We start from the raw sequence: 19,778 nt of genomic DNA on the forward strand, positions 1-19,778 counted from the left end.
CTAATTTCCACAACTGTATACTGAGCATTTGACCACTTTTTCCACAAAATAATATTTTTTTAAATTCTATTTATTTGACACCTAAACATGAGTGTAAAATAAATACATTAAATATTTCCTAAAATTTATATTGTTAATGGAATAAAATATTAACAGTATCATTTATTCATGTACAACATTGAAGCTTTATGATATATAAACCATTATATATATAGTATCTGCCTATCTATCCTTCTCTAAATTCTTCCTTTTAGGGTAACGGTACTGTTTTTCTATGATAATCTTGTATAAAATATGAATGTGAAATTCATGCTTGGAGTTAATTCTATTGCTTTCCCCATTCCTGTGCAGCTTTCTGTTCTCAACATTCTATTTCCCTTATACCCCTGATTCAGCACTGGAGATAATTAGCAGGCCCTCGTATAGTGAGAAATCCTGAAACTGTCTAAGGAAGCAGAATACCAGGAGAACTACGGTTTCAGAAGTTCAGAATAAATGATCATAACTAGTTACATAGAATATTGTGCAAACGTTTTTGCGCAGTCCCTTATTTCCTCATATTAAATAAAATAAAATAATGTAGATTAAATTAAAGAAATGAGAACAAATGTTTTACTGCGGCAGGCTGCACTGGGCCTGAAGATTAAAATTGAAAAATTTAAAAAGACAATTTAAAAGTCGGTTGTTTATGTAACAACCACAGCAGCAAAACCTTATGTTCCAGCCACTCAGCCTTCGGTATTCAGCATCACCAGGATACTAATCTCCAGTCTCATCATCTGCACCTGTTTCTCACTGGTTAGATGTTTTTTTAATGCTTGAAAGATACTCTGAAACTGCTCAGGTACAGGGACTGGGTGGAAAATGAGAGCCAAAAACTTGCCAAAAATGAGAGCCAATGAAGTCCTTCATGAAGTCTGGAGTATTCCTCAAGAGTACATTAAAATATTATTAAAAGTCTGGCTTTCTGGATGAAAAAATGAAAAAAATGTGGGGTGCCTCAAGGCTTTTGCCCAGCACTGTGTATAACCCACTTTATCCACTATGTTACCTTAAATTGGTAGGTTGGTAAAAACGTAAACTTTTACATTTACATGGTGAAAAATATATCAAATTTCAGTACATTTAAAATAATTAATAAATTGACACTTGGTTTAAACAGGGCAAGGGAAGAAGACTGAGATGCGGCTCATATAATGTATCAAAAGTTCTTTATACTGTATTGGATAAATTAGAGTTTTAATTTTACAAATAAACGTCTTTTATTTGAAATAAATGCCTTGAAGTCATCCTTTTTTTTCTAGTCACCAGGAAAAATGTAATGAAGATCATTTTAATGTTTTGGGGCAGGAATTTACAAAAGCTGAAAAACAGACAAATTTCATTACATGACATGCATAATATTTCAAGCTGTACTCACATTGTTTGTTAAAATGTGTCCATGATTTACAACAAGAAGAAGTAAAAATATAGATTTTTTTTTAAAGCAATCAATAACATGCCATCTCCCATACACATCAAACTGATTTTAACCCTACATTTTAGCTTAGCAGTTATTAAAATGCTGTGCATATCAGTTTGAATTTAAGAATTAAGAATCATTACATTATACGTAGCAGAAGCCTAGAAGAAGAGTGTCTTTCTTTCTTTCTTTCTTTCTTTCTTTCAGAAGGGAGCATGAGCAGTATTGCAATGTCATTCGTATGCAGCAAGCAGCCTCCTTGCTCGTTTCCACTCCTGCTTGACTGGTTAATTACCAGCATTCACTATAGCTTTGCCACTGCATTAGTCTGCCTTGTCACTGTAGCTTCATTGCACGCACCTAGCAATAAATGGCATCATAATTAGCATCAAGATCTTAGAAACGCAAGGTTCAGTTAATATCACTGCTGTTAGAAGCCAGTCTTAAGACATATCTGTCCAGCCGATTAATGGGATGTCAGGAAAGAGGAGGTGTATAGTTTCTTCTGCTGCTGAGTAAAGTGCTGCCAAACATGCCAGGCAGGACACCAGCAATGCCCGATATAAATGAAGTGTCTCCAAAGAGAATCAGTAAAATATGATTCAAACTGATTCGTTTATGTTATTTCAACTTTACACTTTAGACAATACCTGTACAAAATGAGAAGATGAGGTCTAGCTCTCTCTCTGTCAGTCTCAGTATACAGTACTGTACATTTCATATCTATCATGAATTGCACCATACCTAACTCATTATAACAATAGCCTATGGAATGGATCTACTTAAACTGATGGTGTTTGGGAGAGAGGAGCAGAATCTATTGGCATAAGACTTAAGCATAATTAGATAGTATAGAGAAGTTAGATGGTATAGAGAAATTAGGTTTCTATATCATAATTAATCATAATATACAGTATAAAACTAGGATTTTTTTTTCACAGTCAGGTATTCACTGTGGCACTTCTGAGTGAAGAAGTGCATTTTGTACTGTAAAAGGCAATTTTTTTTTTAAAAAAAAAAGAAAAAAATAGTCCTTTTGCGCAAATTTTTAATTAAAATAAAACCATCACCATTTATCTTATCTATGTTTAATAAAAATGACAACAATAAAAATTTTATGGAAAATATTTTCTTGAAATGTTGATCTATAATGTCCTATAGAGGGTTAAAGCTTTATAAACCATTTAATAAAAAAAAGAAAGAAAGAAAAGAAAATATAAGTTTCATTGATTTTGTTTATGGAATTCTGATTATATGTAACACAAACTGTAGACTTTCTTGTAGAGGAGAAAATCATATTAGTGACAGATAGAAAACATAATCATACATTTAATATTACTTATTGATTATTAAATTAAATTTCAACAAGACGCTGTCACAAAATACAAATCTATACATTTGAAGTGAATTCTCATGGTGACGACTTACCCCCAAGTGTAGCAGATACTAAAAAGTGAGTGCCGTATTTCTTGATCAGGTTTTCATGGATCTGCTGGAGTGTCGGCCTCCTTCCAAGTAGCCTGAGGTTGCGAAGGAATTCAGGAGACAGAGGCAGCGGAGCCTTGAAGAAATCTCTCTTCTCTGTGGCCAAGCTGTTCACTTTCCAATGACTGAATTCCCTGCATGAGAGGAAAGCAAACAGGGGAAAAAAAAAACATACAGGACTCAGCTTAATTTCAGCCATGTTGAGAACTGGGATTCAATTTGCATTTAGATTTTGGGGTAGGGCTGCCAAGTATTAGTGTAGTGTGTGTGCGTGAAAATATGTAGAAGCAAAAACGAAAATATCAGCAGAAAAGCTCACATAAATCTACATCAAAAAACACAGAGCTGAATACTGATGCCCGAATTTAAAGTTGGTTGAGCGAAATACGGTACAGCTCTTCAAAAGCTTTGCAGTGGACAACAATCACAGTGCTAGCAGTGTTTACCTGCAGCACCCATGCATTGTGCGTTACTCATATGCACCCATACTTTACTGAAGGTATAGATCTACAAACATGCGCCTTCTTGTAATGTATCCTAATATAAAAAATTCATAATGCAGCATCTGTAAATAACATACTGTATTGCATTTGCTGTACAAATGCTGTACATACAGACTGCACTATCAGCTACCTTTAAAGTATTAGCTAAAGAAATAGGCCAGCGTATTTAGAGCTGTTCGTTCTGATCTCAAAGAGTTAATTAGCAAGCAAGCCTGCTAGCCATGCATAAGCTAATGATGATCGATGGTCTTAATTAAAGGGTTTTAGCACCAAACTGATTGCACCTGGAGCTCGGTCGGGAGAGAGAAACTCAAATAAAGTACAAGGCATTCAAAGCACCCTCATCAGCACCTGGGCAAAAGGGAAGCTCCACACTTTATTGCTAAAATGTCAATACAGAGGTATTAACTACACTTTACTGTACAAATACATGCTGTGGATCTTAAAGTAACATTCTGGATGCACAGTTGGTTGTTAAATAACGTGTACATGCAGAACTATATACATATATATATATATATATATATATATATATATATATATATATATATATATATATATATATATGTGTATGTATATGTATTTTTTTTTTTACTGTATCCATTAATAGAAAATCTGTACAATATTGTATACTGCTGTTTAAAAAAACATTTTTATTCACAGTAAAAATTAGTCACAAGTACAGTACTTAGTATTTAAATTGAATTTACTTGAATGGTATTTACTTTAAAATTCTATAACGGAGCCCTTTGCCTTTGAAGGGCAAGACTTGAGTATTGACTGACGTGGTGGTTAGCACTGTCACCTGCACCTTCAGGGTTGGAGATACAATCTCACCAGTCTGTGCACACACATGGAGTTTGCATGTTCTTCTCTTGCTTGCTGGGTTTCCTCTGGGTACTCTGGTTCCCTACCACAGAAATTATTGCCTGTAGTATGTGATTGGTAAATGCTCTATGTTGGCTGGCATGGGCTCTAGGCAAAATACATACACTGTGCGTAGCTCATTTGCACCCGATCCTGTATAGTGTAACACTAAACAGGATAAATGGTATAGATAATGGATGGATGGATGGATGGATGGATGAATGGATGGATGGATGGATGGATGGATGGATGGATGGATGGATTGGTGGGCTGGCTCTTAAATCTGATTAATCAGAAAGTGTTGATTAACTTTCAATAAGTGCGGCTTAAACTCTTAAATGCCACCACCAGTTAGTCTAGCCTTTTTTTTTTTACAGTAGCTCTTAAAAATGGTATACAGAGAGTGGTAGCTGATCATTAAGCCAGAGATGGGTTTATCTCGTATACTCGTTATAGTATAGGAGGTCACAGTAAATGTAAAATCTGATCTCGTTTAAACCCTGGTCAACACAAAAATGGTGAAAACAGCTTCTACAGTAAAATTAAATGGAATCTTTTTACAGACATTCCAAAACATTCTAACTATTTATAACTATAAAGTGTGTCTTGGTAATAATTTAATAAAAACATACTCATAAGAGAATTTATGTCATATAACAGGCACAATAAAGCATTTTGAGACACGCTGTTACAGAAAATTAATCAACAACTCATCACACCAGCCTATTACGGGTTATCTTCCTATAAAAGCGCATGCTGTTACATTTTTATTCCTGAAGCTAAAACAAAGAATATTATTAGAACAGGCAGCCGGGGGAACACTCAACGGTCCTTAAACACACCATTAGCTCAAAAGGCCCTCTGCCTTCTAGTACCTTTTTTAGCAAATTATATACTAGTTCAACATGCCAAAAATACCAGCATCATAAAATTCTAGTTAATGTGAACAGTTTTAAATGAACGATCCAAAACTCTTACTGAAGGATCAAAAAGATATAAATAATTCAGGGTTCTTTTTTCTGTAATAAGCAGCATATGAAAAAGAAAACAGTCCATGCAAAAAAAAAAAACAAAAAAAAAACTTTAGACGTTTTTAGTTAACTACTATCAACCACTAACACAGTGACAGAACACTTTAAAGTTGCATGATCAGTCTCACTGGCTTACTGACTGAAATAAAGCACTAGGAGTAAAATGTCCATTCCAGGATGCACTGCATTTCTAATACATTTACTGTAAATACTTTTAGCACTACATATTATTCCTTAATAGCGAGTGTTCCATAATAGAACACAGTAATGAAATAAAACAGTACTTGTGAAAATACAATACAGACATTATTGCAATGTCTAACAGCAGTTGAAAGTGTATGTGCACTTTTAAATATGTCTCCTTTATGCAATGCAAAATGGCGTTTCCTTGTCTTATATCTCATACGTATATATCTAATAGGCTAGAATTACTAACTGGGGAAGATGCTCAAACAGCAATTCAAAAATAATATTAGGCTGGGGTGTTACTTCTGATCCACCTGAGAAATACAGAGAGAATGAGTTTGTAAGACAGAACTGCTGATCTGCAACATCGCAATCCGTCAGATAGGAAGTGGGTCTGGAGTCTTGAATGTGTTAAGCTGTCAGTCAAACACACAGCTACGTTCCCAATCCTGAAAACATTGACTTCTTCGCAAAACCTATCAATTATTTAAAAGAAAATCATACAAAAAACAAGGACATAGACAATTTAAAAGAATAAATAATTGGAGTTATTTTTCTTCTGCCATTTTGAATTCAGATTTCATTACAACCCTGTGCGAGTTCAGATGCGGTTTATACTGTACTGTAAGCTCTTTTTATAGAGCAGCTGGGAAGAACAAATTATTAGACACCATTCCTTCATTACAGTGCATTCTCACAATGTTTGTGCTCAGCAAGAAAACACAGGCCTAGTGAAATCCGTGCCTTCTCAAATATGTTCCCTCTAGGAGAATCTTACATTCTCCAGCTGCAAAGTTTCATAAGCATCCCTTTCTTTCTTGCACTGTAATTAGAATGTTTCTTCCAAATAGGATAAACTATTGTGCTGGGTGCCAAAAGCTCAAAGCGTCCCTCCCATTGCCTTTGCATCAAGCTGAATAGCCGAGACTCTGCGTCTTCACTGGAAATAATCTGAATCTCATTAATTGCATGCTGGGAGTTTTTGGCTTTGAGTGCCTTAATACGATTTTCTGCATTAATTCTTCCGTGGTGTGCAATGTGAAGAACATAATGAAATACACAGATTTCTTAAAAATGACGTGAAGATGCATCTTGTCCCAATGTAAAAAAATCATATACTCTATGTATTAAACAACTACTTTTTCTGTCAGCGCTTGTGGCTGTAAGTCCCTTATTTTAACGGGTATGTATATAAACTACATTATAATTCAGAGCATTTATCTAAATTCCACCAAGTCAAGGAACATGGCTTAAAATTCCATTTAAGTTAAAGTTCTGCCATGTTCAAAAGGATGATGACATGTGCTTTTTCTGTATTCAATTGCATTATAGTACAAGATATACTTACTGTACATGGGGTGCTGACTACTAGGCCTCTAAAGGCCATAAGAGGGATAGGAATCAGGGCTAAACTTCATGGCTCTATGTTCCAACATTTTCAGAGGACATGGGTCTAACTGCCATCATAATCAAGGGGCATGATTCTAAACGCCATCAAATTCAGGGGGCATAGGTATAAACTCCATCACAATCAGAGGCATGGGCCTAAACTCCACGCTCAAGTCAGGACGCACTGGTCTAAATTTTCTCATAGACAAGGAATGTGATTTTAAATTTCATTAAAGTCAGGGTCTAAATTTTCTAATAGTGAAAGGATGTGGTACTACATTTCATCACAGTCAGGGGCATGGGTCTAACTGCCATCAGAGTCAAGGGGTGTAATTCTACACTCCATCAAATTCAGGGGGAATAGGCATAAACTCCATCAAAGTCAGGGGCATGGCCCTAAACTCTATCAAAGTCAGGGAGCTTGAGTCTAAATTTTTCGCATAGTCAAGGGATGTGATTCTACATTTCATCACAGTCAGGGGCATGGGTCTAACTGCCATCATAGTCAAGCGGTGTGATTCTAAACTCCATCAAAGTCAGGGGCATGGACCTAAACTCTATCAAAGTCAGAGAGCTTGGGTCTATATGCCCACATAGTCAAGGCATCATGAATCAAAATTTCATCATAGTCAGGGAACATGGGTCTAATTTTCATCATGGTCAGAGTGTACATTTTTAATCACCATTATAATCAGAGTTTGTGAATCTAAATTCTATTATAGTAGGTATTATAGGATGTATAGCTCTGACTTTTATTATAGTCACATGGTATGACTCTAAATTCAATCAGTCAGGGATCATATCTCTAAATTACATCATATTCAGTAAATGTAACTCTAAAATCCATTAAAGTCAGGGGGCATTCCAAATGTCATCATAGGAGACTGGCTTTGACTCCATCATAGTCAGGGGACATGGCTCTATCCTGAGTGTGACACTAAACTCCATTATAGTCAACGGGCATTAGTCTAAACTCCATCATTATCCTGGGCATGATTCTAAACTTCATCATAGTCAGGGGACATGGCTCTATCCTGGACATGAATCTAAACTCCATTATAGTCAGAGGGCATGGGTCTAAATTCCATCATTATCCTGGGTGTTACTCTAAACTCTATTATATTCAGGGGGCATGGGTCTAAAGTCTAACATAGTCAGGGGTTGTGACTCTAAAATCCATCACAGTCAAAGGCCATGGCTTTTAATCCCATGATAATCAGGGACATGGCTTTTATCAAGGGGCGTAACTCTAAATTTCATTATGGTTGGGGGAGTGAGTCCAAATTCAGTTATATTCAGGGGCATGGTTGTAAATGTCATCACCATCAGGGGTGTGGCTTTTAATGGGATAACAGTTAGGACATGGTTTAAAATACTATCACAGTCAGGAGCTGTGCCTCTAAATCATCATCGGGAATAAATTCTCCACATTCCAACAGAGTCAAGAGGTATGATTAAATTCAGTCATAGTGAGAATGTCCTTGTCTTTTGGTTCTTGGCTATATAAATGCCATGAATGGTAGGGCTAAACATCCTTATAAACTTAGAGTATGACTGTAAATACCATTGTTTTAAAGGCTTGTGGCCCTAAATGCCATCATAGTCAGAGTATGCATCTAAATGCCCCTATTTGTAGAGTGTGGCTCTAAATGCTATTGCTGTCAGGGTCTGTGGCTCTGTCTAAACAAGCATAACGACAGTCCTCCCCCAGATAAATCTAGCACTGTGCCAATCTAGTGCAGTGACTGTGACTTTGACATTGAAAATAAAGTGGTTTTGGTCTATAGATCAGATCGTTGTTCTTGGGATTGGATATATGCAGCTGCTTATGATGGGGGGAGGTTTCTAAAATGAGAAGAGAGTGAGAAAAAGTCTAACTATATATGTGGAGCAATTTTACTGCTGCTGGTTATAATTTTGCTGGAATTAATGATGGGGTGCTTTAGGGTTTTAGAGACTTTACTGTATCACTCTTTGTCAGATCCAACTGTGTATGAATGAGCGAGGAATAACATTCATTTGCATCCAATACATTTTTTCAGTTGAGAAGGACGGCTCCACCAAACATTGCAGCATATCACAGAAAACGTCCTTATTAATGAATAATAAAACATTCAGGGCCAGGGCCTATTAATTATATTATTAATGGCCTAGATCCAATTTAACAATTGCAATTTAAAGTTATATAGTCAACCCAAAAAATTTACCGTATACACACTTTAGGAAAAAAAAAATAGTATGATGTCTATTATATAAGCGGCACTATACAGTAGCTTAGTGGTTATCACTGTTGCAGGTCACTTCAGGTCCTGGGTTCAATTCCCGCATTGGGTCTCTGTGCATGGAGTTTGTATGTTCTCCCTGTGCTATTTCCTTCCACAGTCCAAAGACATGAAAATTAGACAAAATTTTCGTTTCTAAATTGCATGTCAATGTTGACTGTATGAAATATACGCATAAGGCACCTCCTAATACACACATATAATTCCCCAGTGTGAATGTATTCCTTAATTCCATATAAAAAAGATATGATATATGCACAAAAATTAAGATAAACATTAAGATTACTTTTACCCTAATGGGTGAGTATTTAATGGGTGAGTCCTTTATACTGTAGGTGATGCAAAAGTCATTTTCTTACTTGCTGCGTATCAGTAATGTAATAGATTAATGCTGCAAAGTGCACAAATACATTATCCTTTTTAAGTCATGGAACTGATCTCCTCTCCTGTGACAAAATCAATATTAATAAAACTTTGTATTGACTGTAATTCACCCAGTTGTCATACATGGAAATAATACATTATTTCATTTGTCAGTTTTATTTTTTAATGCCTAAATCTGTGCCTGGTAATTTGAGCTCACCTTTCTGTGCCAACCATAGCAACCATTTCCTTTTCCTGATTAGGGTAAAGCCAAAAGCAAATTTTATACTGTCATTTTCCCATGTATTTGCTTTGCATTTGGGTCTAATGGGATTTTGCCTTTGAACAGAGAACAATTAGGTGTCACTTAAACGAGCTAAATATGAAAAGCAGCCCTTAGGACATACAGAAAAGCTGTAATTGCATGCTCCTGTGCTTGTTTTTGACTGTCTCTTATGAAAACTAGGTTATTTATTTTATTCGTACCTTACAGAAATGTATTTACCTCAAACATAAAAAGCACAAGTATGCTGATACGATACATTGCATTATGGATTCTAATACAAACGAAAAGTTTAAAAAGACAAGCGGGCCTTATGTCATTTATTGTTATATGGTGTTAATGTTACATTTAGATTTAGGCCAAATCTACAGTAATCTTAAAGATCTTAGAAATAGATATGTCATGTCTTGGCTGTAAAGACACCTAGAGGAAGCCATTCCACCTCCTACTGTAGGTGCCAGAACAGAAAACAGTCTAATGCATCTTTTTCTGTTATGGTTGATCAATTTTCGTCTCTGATGATGTAAATGTTAAAATATGTTGACCAGCAATACCATTACTGAGCATGCACTAAAAAAAATATTACAAGACAAAAAACATTTTATAAAATCTTTATGCTTCTTTCAGGAAACCCTTAAAGGTTTTGGTTGTTCTTTCTATTAAAAAAGGTTACAGGCAAAATCGTTTTTCTGAAATTGTAAGCACAGAACTATACAAACAGCTACTTCAAGATAATAACTGTTTTCCAAATTCCTAGAAGCTCCAAGCAAAGCAGTTTGTTTTTTTGGTTCATTACCAAGAACAAAAACACACAAATTGTTTAATGTAGTTTAATAGTTTAAATGTAATAATTGTTAAATACTTTAAAATTACAAGCTACAAATGGAGATGATTATTGAATCAGATAAGAGGGGAAAAAGAAAAAAAACATTCCTGTGCACCGCTCCACCTCACACAGTGTAGCTCTATATTTAGCAATGTCACTGACAAGGTGTTGGTGTGTAATCTAAAAATTTTCAATGCTTCAATGGAGAAAGTTCCCAGATGGAAAATCAAGAAAAATCTAAAAACACTGTGGTTATACTGTATGTGCAAGGTATTAAAATAATATGTGCTTAGTAATCATTAATTAGTTAATGGTTTTTAAGAAAAATTATATTTCCTAGCACCGATGCCTGAACAAATGAATTACCAGCAAAGTCAATTAAGTATTTTACATTAAAAAAGTAAATGTACCTTTAACTACTGTATGTAAAAAAAATAAATAAAAAAATAAAAAATGAAAAGTGAAGCAGCATATGTTTGAACAAAGACTGTCTGTCCCTGTTCAGTCTACATTTTAAACAAGACTTTGTAGTCCATATGCTGTCTGATCTGTCACCTCTCATCTGTATACTGCATCCTTGCATCATATTTTTTTATTTTTTATTTTTTCCTTCGCCTTCTGTTTAGTTGATTTAGAAATTCCTGCTGAGAAACTAAGTCCGGTCCTGCTCTCAAAACCCTGCATGGTATTCTAAAATAAAAGTTCACTCAAATACTCAATGCTAAATAAATAAGGAATGACAAAAACCTGCTTTCAGCAAAAAAAAAATCCAAAGCAATGTTATCCCAAAGAAGGCAACTCAGCAAAACTCGGAAAACTCACATACAAAGTAACACATCAATAGTGAATGTGAAATCAGATTTTAGCTAGTAGAAGCTTTAATAGTGTTATCTCAATTATTTTTAAGGGAGAGATTGAAGAAGTGATTCATATCAAGTCACCAGTTTTTAAAACACACACACACACACACACACACCTGCTGAAATAAAATGTAGTTACATAATAAAAAACTATGCCCTCTCATATTTTACAGAAAAAAACCCACAGTCATCATGATTCACATTATCAATGGTCTCCCAGTTCCTGTACTACAGCCCGTCAGTTTCATAGGACCACTTTGTATTTTCTTTTCCTTCCTTCCTCCATTACTCTTTAAGATATGGAATGGACGTAGAAGTCACCTGGGAGAGGCTCCAGACTGCAAGCAATCCTGAATAGGATAAGCGGTATAGAGAGTGAGCGAGTGGGTGAGTGGGTTATTTTCTTGCTGATGCACACAGTCCCTGGAAACCAGCTGTTACTAGGTTACAACGTCCACAGGGACTCAATCTTGCTCCTTTAGAACCTCGATGGTTGTCATTGAAAGTACAGCGGTCCACATGTAATGGTTCATATGGGATTCATCCATCTTCCGAAACCTCCTCTATGGGACTCTGTGGCACCGTGGCCCTTACTGATGATTCAATAATCATCTTGTCTTACCTAAAAACACGCTTTTATTAAATAAATAAATAAATAAGGCAGGACAGTGGCCTCCAGGGTCAAGGGTTTGAGTCGCGCCTCGGTTCTGTGTGCATGGAGTTTGCATGTTTGCATGGTACTCCAGGTAGACTCCGGGTAGTCCTGTTTGTGTGAATGTGAGCATGCTTGTGCCCTGCGATGGAATGGGACCCCATTTAGGGGCCAGTCCATCCTGCCTAGTGTGCTGAATCAGTGCGGTAGGCTCTAGTTCTCCCACGTCCCTGTACAGCATGAGTGAGTGAGTGAGTGAGTAAATAAATAAACAAATGAAAAAAATACTGAAGGTGGTATATAGGGAAGGAATAATAAGGAAGATCAAGTTAGCTAAACATATCACAAGTGCCAACACTGTCACTCTCCCTATTCAGCCTTCCTGTCATAAGCATTTACCTTACACACTTAAATCAGAGTTTATACTTTAACTGTTTTTGTCCTGGTCATGATGTAAGGGGGCGCTGTAGTTTACCAAACAAATAAGGCCATATGTAAATTACCACAAAAAAGTATTAAAATTTCGGCTACACAAGAATGACAGGTTTGTTTTCATTATTTGCATACAATTAACATTTTAATAAACAATACTTAAATCAACAAGCCTACTAAGAAAGGTAATCACTAGTCACCACCCCATATGATCAGAGGTAGGTAGAGTAGACAAAAAATGTACTCAAGTAAGATTAGCTGTACTTCAAAATAATATTAATAAAAATGAGTAGAAAGTAAAAAGCAGTCATCCAGAATATTACTCAAGTAAGCGTAAAAGTATTTAATGAAAAGACTACTCAAGTACTGAGTAACTGTTTCATCGTAATGTCTGATTAATTATTTTTTTATAAATTATAATAATTATATATTATATACATACACACACATATACTGTACATATATATGTATATATACACATACAGCTAAACATGCTTTGTATATGATGCCAGGGATGCATCACATTTTTTGGGATGTATAAAAATGTACAACACGTGTGTGGATTCATTCCGTACTGAAATATACATATATATTCATAGACCATTAGGGTAACATTATATGTACAATTAAAGTTAACATATAATCACACAAACATGAAAAAAGCATTTTATATTTACCGCAAGATTGTACACTAACCACACGATCCCACTAGTCTTCTTCTTCCTCTTTGCCTTCTGGCTAATCCCTTTCAGGGGTCGCCACAGCGAATCATCTGCCTCCACCTAACCCTATCCTCTGCATCCTCTTCTCTCACCCCAACTAACTCCATGTCCTCTCTCACTGCATCCATTAAATCTCCTCTTTGGACCTCCTGTCTAGCAGTTCCAACCTCAGCATCCTTTTACCAATTTGCTCACAATCTCTTCTCTGAACATGTCCAAACCACCTCAATCTGGCCTCTCTGACTTTATCTTTAAAACATCTAACGTGGGTTGTCCCACTGATGAACTCATCCTTGATCCTATCTATACTTGTCACTCCCAAAGAGAACCTCGACATCTTCAGCTCTGCTACCTCCAACTCTGCCTCCTGTCTTTTCTTCAGTGCCGCTGTCTTTAAGCCGTAGAGCATCGCTGGTCTCACCACTGTCTTGAACACCTTTACTTTCATTCTCACTGATAATATTTTGTCACATAAAACACCTGACACTTTTCTCCACCCATTCCAACCTGCCTGTACCCGCCTCTTCACCTCCTTTCCACACTCTCCATTGCTTTGCTCTGGACCGTTGACCCTAAGTACTTAAAGTCCTGCACCCTCTTTACCTCTGCTCCCTGTAGCCTTACCGTTCCACTTAGGTTCCTCTCATTCACACACATGTATTCCGTCTTGCTATGACTAACCTTCATTCCTCTGCTTTCCAGAGCATACCTCCATCTCTCTAGATTTTCTTCCACCTGTTCCCTGCTCTCCCACAATGTCAACTGCAAACATCATAGTCCATGGAGACTTCTGTCTAACCTCATCTGTCATCGTGTCCATCACCAGAGCAAACAAGAAGGGGCTCAGAGCCGATCCTTGATGCAGACCCACCTCCACCTTAAACTCTTTTGTCACACCTACAGCACATCTCACCACTGTCTTACAGCTCTTATACATGTCTACACTACTTTAACATACTGCTTTGCCACTTCAGACTTTTTCATACAACACCACAGCTCCTTTCTCGGCACCCTGTCGTACGCTTTCTCTAAATCTACAAAGACACAATGCAACTCCCTGTTACCTTCTCTGTAGTTCTTCATCAGCATCCTCAAAGCAAATACTGCATCCGTTGTACTCTTTCTAGGCATGAAACCATATTGATGCTCACAAATGCTCACCTCTGCCCTTAACCTAGCTTCCAATATTCTTTCCCAAAGCTTCAATGTACACAAGATTCCACTAGTAGCAGCATGAAAAATTAGAGAAATTAGAGAAAGATGCAGAAACTTTTGTTTGCGAATGCGAAGTAGGACAGATTCATGGCTGATTGGTCAAACGGAGTCATGTGATTATTGTTGCTGCGTCTGATTGGTAAAACAGTCATGCGGTAGATCCACCAGCTAAATGTGTAAAATAAATTGTTAGGTAAGTAACGAGTCGAGTGAAGCCGAATGTAGCGAATAGCATTTCTTCTTCACAAATCTACTCAAGTAAAAGTAAAAAGTATGCTGCAGTAAAACTACTCATCGAAATTTTTTTAAAAAAGTTACTTAAGTAAATGTTACAGATTAAATGTAACTCATTACTACCCACCTCTGCATATGATATTATCATGATACCTTGATACCTAAGTGGTGATTCAATAAAAAAAATTATTCTACATGCATAACGAATTTATAAATATCCGAATTCGATCTTACGTTTTTCCAAATTTTATTATCATTTTAAACATTAAAAAAGAAATTCCATTTTTATAACATATTTTTTTCTCTTAAAATCCAAGAGAAGCATTTAAACAATAAAAAGTAATTTAAAATACAAGACTGTAACATTTAACTTAAAATTTTATTATATATATATATATATATATATATATATATATATATTTTTTTTTTTTTTTTTTTTTACTGAGGAGCTGGTATCCATAATTATTTTTTGTAAACATTATTTTATAAAATATTTTGTAGCAAATATTTTACTCCTACCACACAGGATGAAAATGTGGAAATTGTTCAGAGTGTGCCACCTGTAGGTTTATAAAGAAGTGCCACCAAAAGTCAAAACTCCCCTCTCTAAAACGTGATCGCAACATACAGCTAAGAACAAGAAAACTTAATATAACTTTATGACCCTGATGCTAATAACATTTTGTTTATGGTACCTTCACTTAAACCAGACTGAAATATTAATGTTAATTTTAAGTAGCACCTTAAAACATTAGCTTGCAATCCATATTCTGAAAAAAAAAGCATGTCTTTTTCTATGCTGCAAGACCAGAATCTCCATGGCCTTAACATGTTTCCCCTTACTGTCTCGATTAAGCCGATCGGATTAACCTTATTTTAACAATCAACATTTAAGACTTGAACATTTTGCTATTGTCTGTTTAACTGTTCAGTGACTATTTATTTGCAGGTTCCAGAAGCAACCGCTATTAAAGTCCCTAAAAACGTAAAACGGAATTGAGTAAAGCAGTACTGGACCGGGTTAGATTAGAAGAGAAACTTTTAATTCTGCATTTGAAGTCTATATAACTGTCTACAGTATATGAATGTGTGATAGGAAGTATTTATCCTTGAACTGAATAACGTATCTGGATTTTCTGTTCAGAGGCCATCCCTTAATCAAATGCCTGTGAGGAGAACTGTTAGCATTATTTAGACAAGATGTCTACTTTAAAAGCTGTCTAATCTGTTCAGATTACAATATACAGTACATTAAAGAGAATTGGAACACATTTAACAATCTACGAGTTCCATTTCAATTACTGCCTCGTACTTTTGCACATTGTAGTTGTGATTTACTAAAAAACCAGTGATTCCACAGCACCGGCGATATAAACTAGAATAAACAAATATATACTGTAGTGCTCTGTCTATTGTCTATATTTATTTAAAAAGACACATTATTTACTGTGCATTTTACTATACATGTCTCTGTTCCTGTCTGACTGCAGCTTTTTAACAAGAAATGAGTTTTTCTGTACTAGCATTTATTTAGCCCATTTTCAAGACAAAATTAAATATTAATTAGCCTAAATCATGCTGTCAGAGAGCAGACCACTGTGCGAAGGCAGCTGTTCCTCAGTTTATGTCAGCAGGAGGTCATTTCCACAATATGCAAAAGTTCTGTTTTCATTGTTCCCAGTCTCAGCATGTCTAAATTGAGTTAACCTCTGGCAGATGTTTTAGCCTAATTTGCCTGCCATTTCAGCTTACTGAGCTCAATCATTCAATTGTTTTACCTGACTTTCTTACAATGTTGATATTTTCATTACTGTTGTTTAGAGCCTTTCTTTTCTTAATTTAAATAAGACAGTTATAGCATAAACTTTTAAATCAGAGTAAACAAATTACTCCAAATCCTGTCCTAATAAATGCTTTGGACAAAATAGGGACAAAAAGTATTTTAGACACTCACTTACTCACTCATGGCCTATACCGCTTTATCCTGTATTCAGGGACCCAGGGCACAAGGCGGGGTACACCCTGTACAGGGTGCCAATCCATCAAAGGGCACACACACATACACACACTTTAGGCAATTTGGGAATGGCAATTACCCTAATCTGCAGGTCTTTGGACTGTGGGAGGAAACCAGAGTACCTGGAGGAAACCCACCAAGCACGGGGAGAACATGCAAACTCCTATTTTATATTGTCCGTAAAGATTCTCAATCATCAAGGTATTGAAAAAAGTGAAGAAGCTACTTGGATGAGAAGTGAAACGTATCTACTGAACAAGAAAAAAGTCCAGTTGACATGACTCAACTTCCAGATTCTTATTACATTATTATTATATTTATATTGAAATTGACACTAATATTACAGTATGACTTATTTTTACACTGTTAATACAGTATACCTAATGACTCCTTTACTAAAAAGTGTTTGCAAAGACAATGTGACTTGAATATGTTGCTCACAATAATATCAAGCTCAGATTTATTATTTACATAGGCTTTCGATTTAGGAGTAAAACTTTTTTGTTTCTATTTGTTTCTTACTGATTAAAATCAAAGACTGTCCTTCCTATGGCTATAAAATCATTCTATTACTGTCCTTGCTATGAGTATAAATGCAAGCTAACCTTGAAGAAAATATACAGGTAAAACTCGAAAAATTTGAATATCGTGCAAAAGTTCATTTATTTCAGTAATGCAACTTAAAAGGTGAAACTAATATATGAGATAGACTCATTACATGCAAAGCAAGATAGTTCAAGCTATAAGATGATTATGGCTTACAGCTCATTAAACCCTAAATCCACAATCTCAAAAAATTAGAATATTGTGAAAAGGTTTAATATTTTAGGCTTAAAGTGTTCCACTCTAATCAGCTAATTAAGCCACAACACCCCCAAAGGGTTCCTGAGCCTTTAAATGGTCTCCCAGTCTGGTTCAGTAAGAAGCACAATCATGGTAAAAACTGCTGACCTGAGAGTTGTGCAAAAAACCATCACTGACATCCTCTATAAGGAGGGAAAGCCTTAAAAGGTAATTGAAAAAAAGTTGGATGTTCCCAAAGTGCTGTATCAAAGCACATTAATAGAAATGTATGTGCCCAAGCAGCAGGGATGACCGCAGCCTGGAGAGGATTGTCAGGAAAAGGCCATTTAAAAGTGTTGGGGAATTTCAAAAGAGTGGACTGAGGCTGGAGTCAGTGCTTTAAGAGCCACCACACACAGATGGACCCTGGACATGGGCTTCAAATGTCATATTCAAGCCGCACCTAAACAACAAACAATGTCAGAAACGTCTAAGAACTGGTCTGTTGCTCAGTGGTCGAAGTCCTCTTTTCTGATGAGAGCAACTTTTGCATCTCATTTGGAAACAAAGGACCCAGAGTCTGGAGGAAGAATAGAGAGGCACACACTGCAAGATGCTTGAAGTCCAGTGTGACGTTTTCACAGTCTGTGTTGGTTTGGGGAGCCATGTCGTCTGCTGGTGCTAGTCCACTGTGCTTCATTAAGTCCAGGGTCAACGCAGCTGTCTACCAGGAAATTTTGGAGCACTTCATGCTTCCTTCCTCAGACGAGCTTTATGGAAATGCTGACTTCATTTTCCAGAAGGACTTGGCACCTGCCCACACTGCCAAAAGCACCAAAACCTGGTTCTGACCGTGGGATTACTGTGCTTGATTGGCCAGCAAACTCGCCTGACCTGAACCCCTTAGAGAATCTATAAGGGCAGAAGAGCAGAAGGCCGCTATTGAAGCATCCTGGTCTTCTATAACACCTCAGCAGTGCCACAGTCTGATAGCTTCCATGCCACGCCACATTGATGCAGTTATGGCTGCAAAAGGGGCCCAAACCAAGTACTGAGTACATATGCATACTTATACTTTTCAGAGGCCTGATATGTTCTATGTACAATCCTTGTTATATCGATTGCATGGAATATTCTATTTTTCTGAGATTGTGGATTTGGGGTTTTCATGAGCTGTATGCCATAATCATCTCAATTATGACAAATCACGGCTTGAACTATTTTGCCTCGCATGTAATGAGTCTATCTCATATATCAGTTTCACCTTTTAAGTTGCATTACTCAAAATAAATGAATTTTTTCTAGTTTCACCTGTATATACTGTAGATTATAAAATAATAAAAGAAAGTAATTTTATCATTTACTTTTTTGTCATTAAACAGGGCATTTAAAGGCGAGGTGTAAATGCTACCCAGTGAGATAGATAGAGAGATAGAGAGAGAGAGAGAGAGAGAGAGAGAGAGTTACTGTCAAAAGTTTACACACACATCATAAAAATTAATGTCATGAATAACAATATTGTGCTTGCAAAAAATTCTTGAGCTGGTCCATTTCCTGTGGAAGAATGATTGTATAAAATACATATTTAACAAAAGAAAAAAATAATTTGATGCACAAGTTGTGATTTATTTGGAGTTTTCTGAAAGTTCTTGTTTTCTAAAAGTATTCTTAAAATTATTCCTACGGGGTCAAAAATATTTATACAGCACACAGAATATTTGGTAGAATATCCCTTATCGAGTTTCCCATTTAGCAGATATTTTCGGTAGCCATCAACAAGCTTCTGGCAGAATTTGGTTGGATATTTGTCCACCTTTCTTGGCAGAAATAGTGGTGTTTAATTAAATTTGTTTGTTGAGTGGCACAGATTTTTTCGATACGGTTGAGGGTCTAAAAGATTATCCTGTAATCTCTTCTACTACCAAATTTGATGTGTGTTTGGGGTCATTGTCCTGCTAAAACTGAATTTTGTCCAAGTTTCAACCATCTAGCTGGCGATTTAAGGTTACGTTGCAGAATTCTGAGTTAGTCCTTCTTCTTAATTATTCCTGCTTCTTTAGGCAATGTTTTACAGGCGGCAAAACAGACTTAAGGTATGCTTCTACTGGATTCGCCATTTTGCTTTACAGACGTTCTTGGTTCTTGGGTTAAATGTGTCACCTTTATTCTTTTTAACAACCTGATCA

At 36.2% G+C, this 19,778-nt stretch overlaps 1 protein-coding gene across 1 annotated transcript in view; it reads right to left on the reverse strand.

The window, feature by feature from the left end:
* Positions 1-19,778, reverse strand: part of brinp2 (bone morphogenetic protein/retinoic acid inducible neural-specific 2) — a 141,040-nt gene that overhangs the window by 61,939 nt on the left and 59,323 nt on the right. The window contains exon 3 of the mRNA XM_053499439.1: positions 2,891-3,081. Within this exon, the coding sequence (XP_053355414.1) occupies positions 2,891-3,081 (191 nt within the window). The remainder of the gene's footprint in view (positions 1-2,890; positions 3,082-19,778) is intronic.

Source organism: Clarias gariepinus, chromosome 1 (genome assembly GCF_024256425.1).
Source record: "Clarias gariepinus isolate MV-2021 ecotype Netherlands chromosome 1, CGAR_prim_01v2, whole genome shotgun sequence".
NCBI classification, from domain to species: Eukaryota; Metazoa; Chordata; class Actinopteri; order Siluriformes; family Clariidae; genus Clarias; species Clarias gariepinus.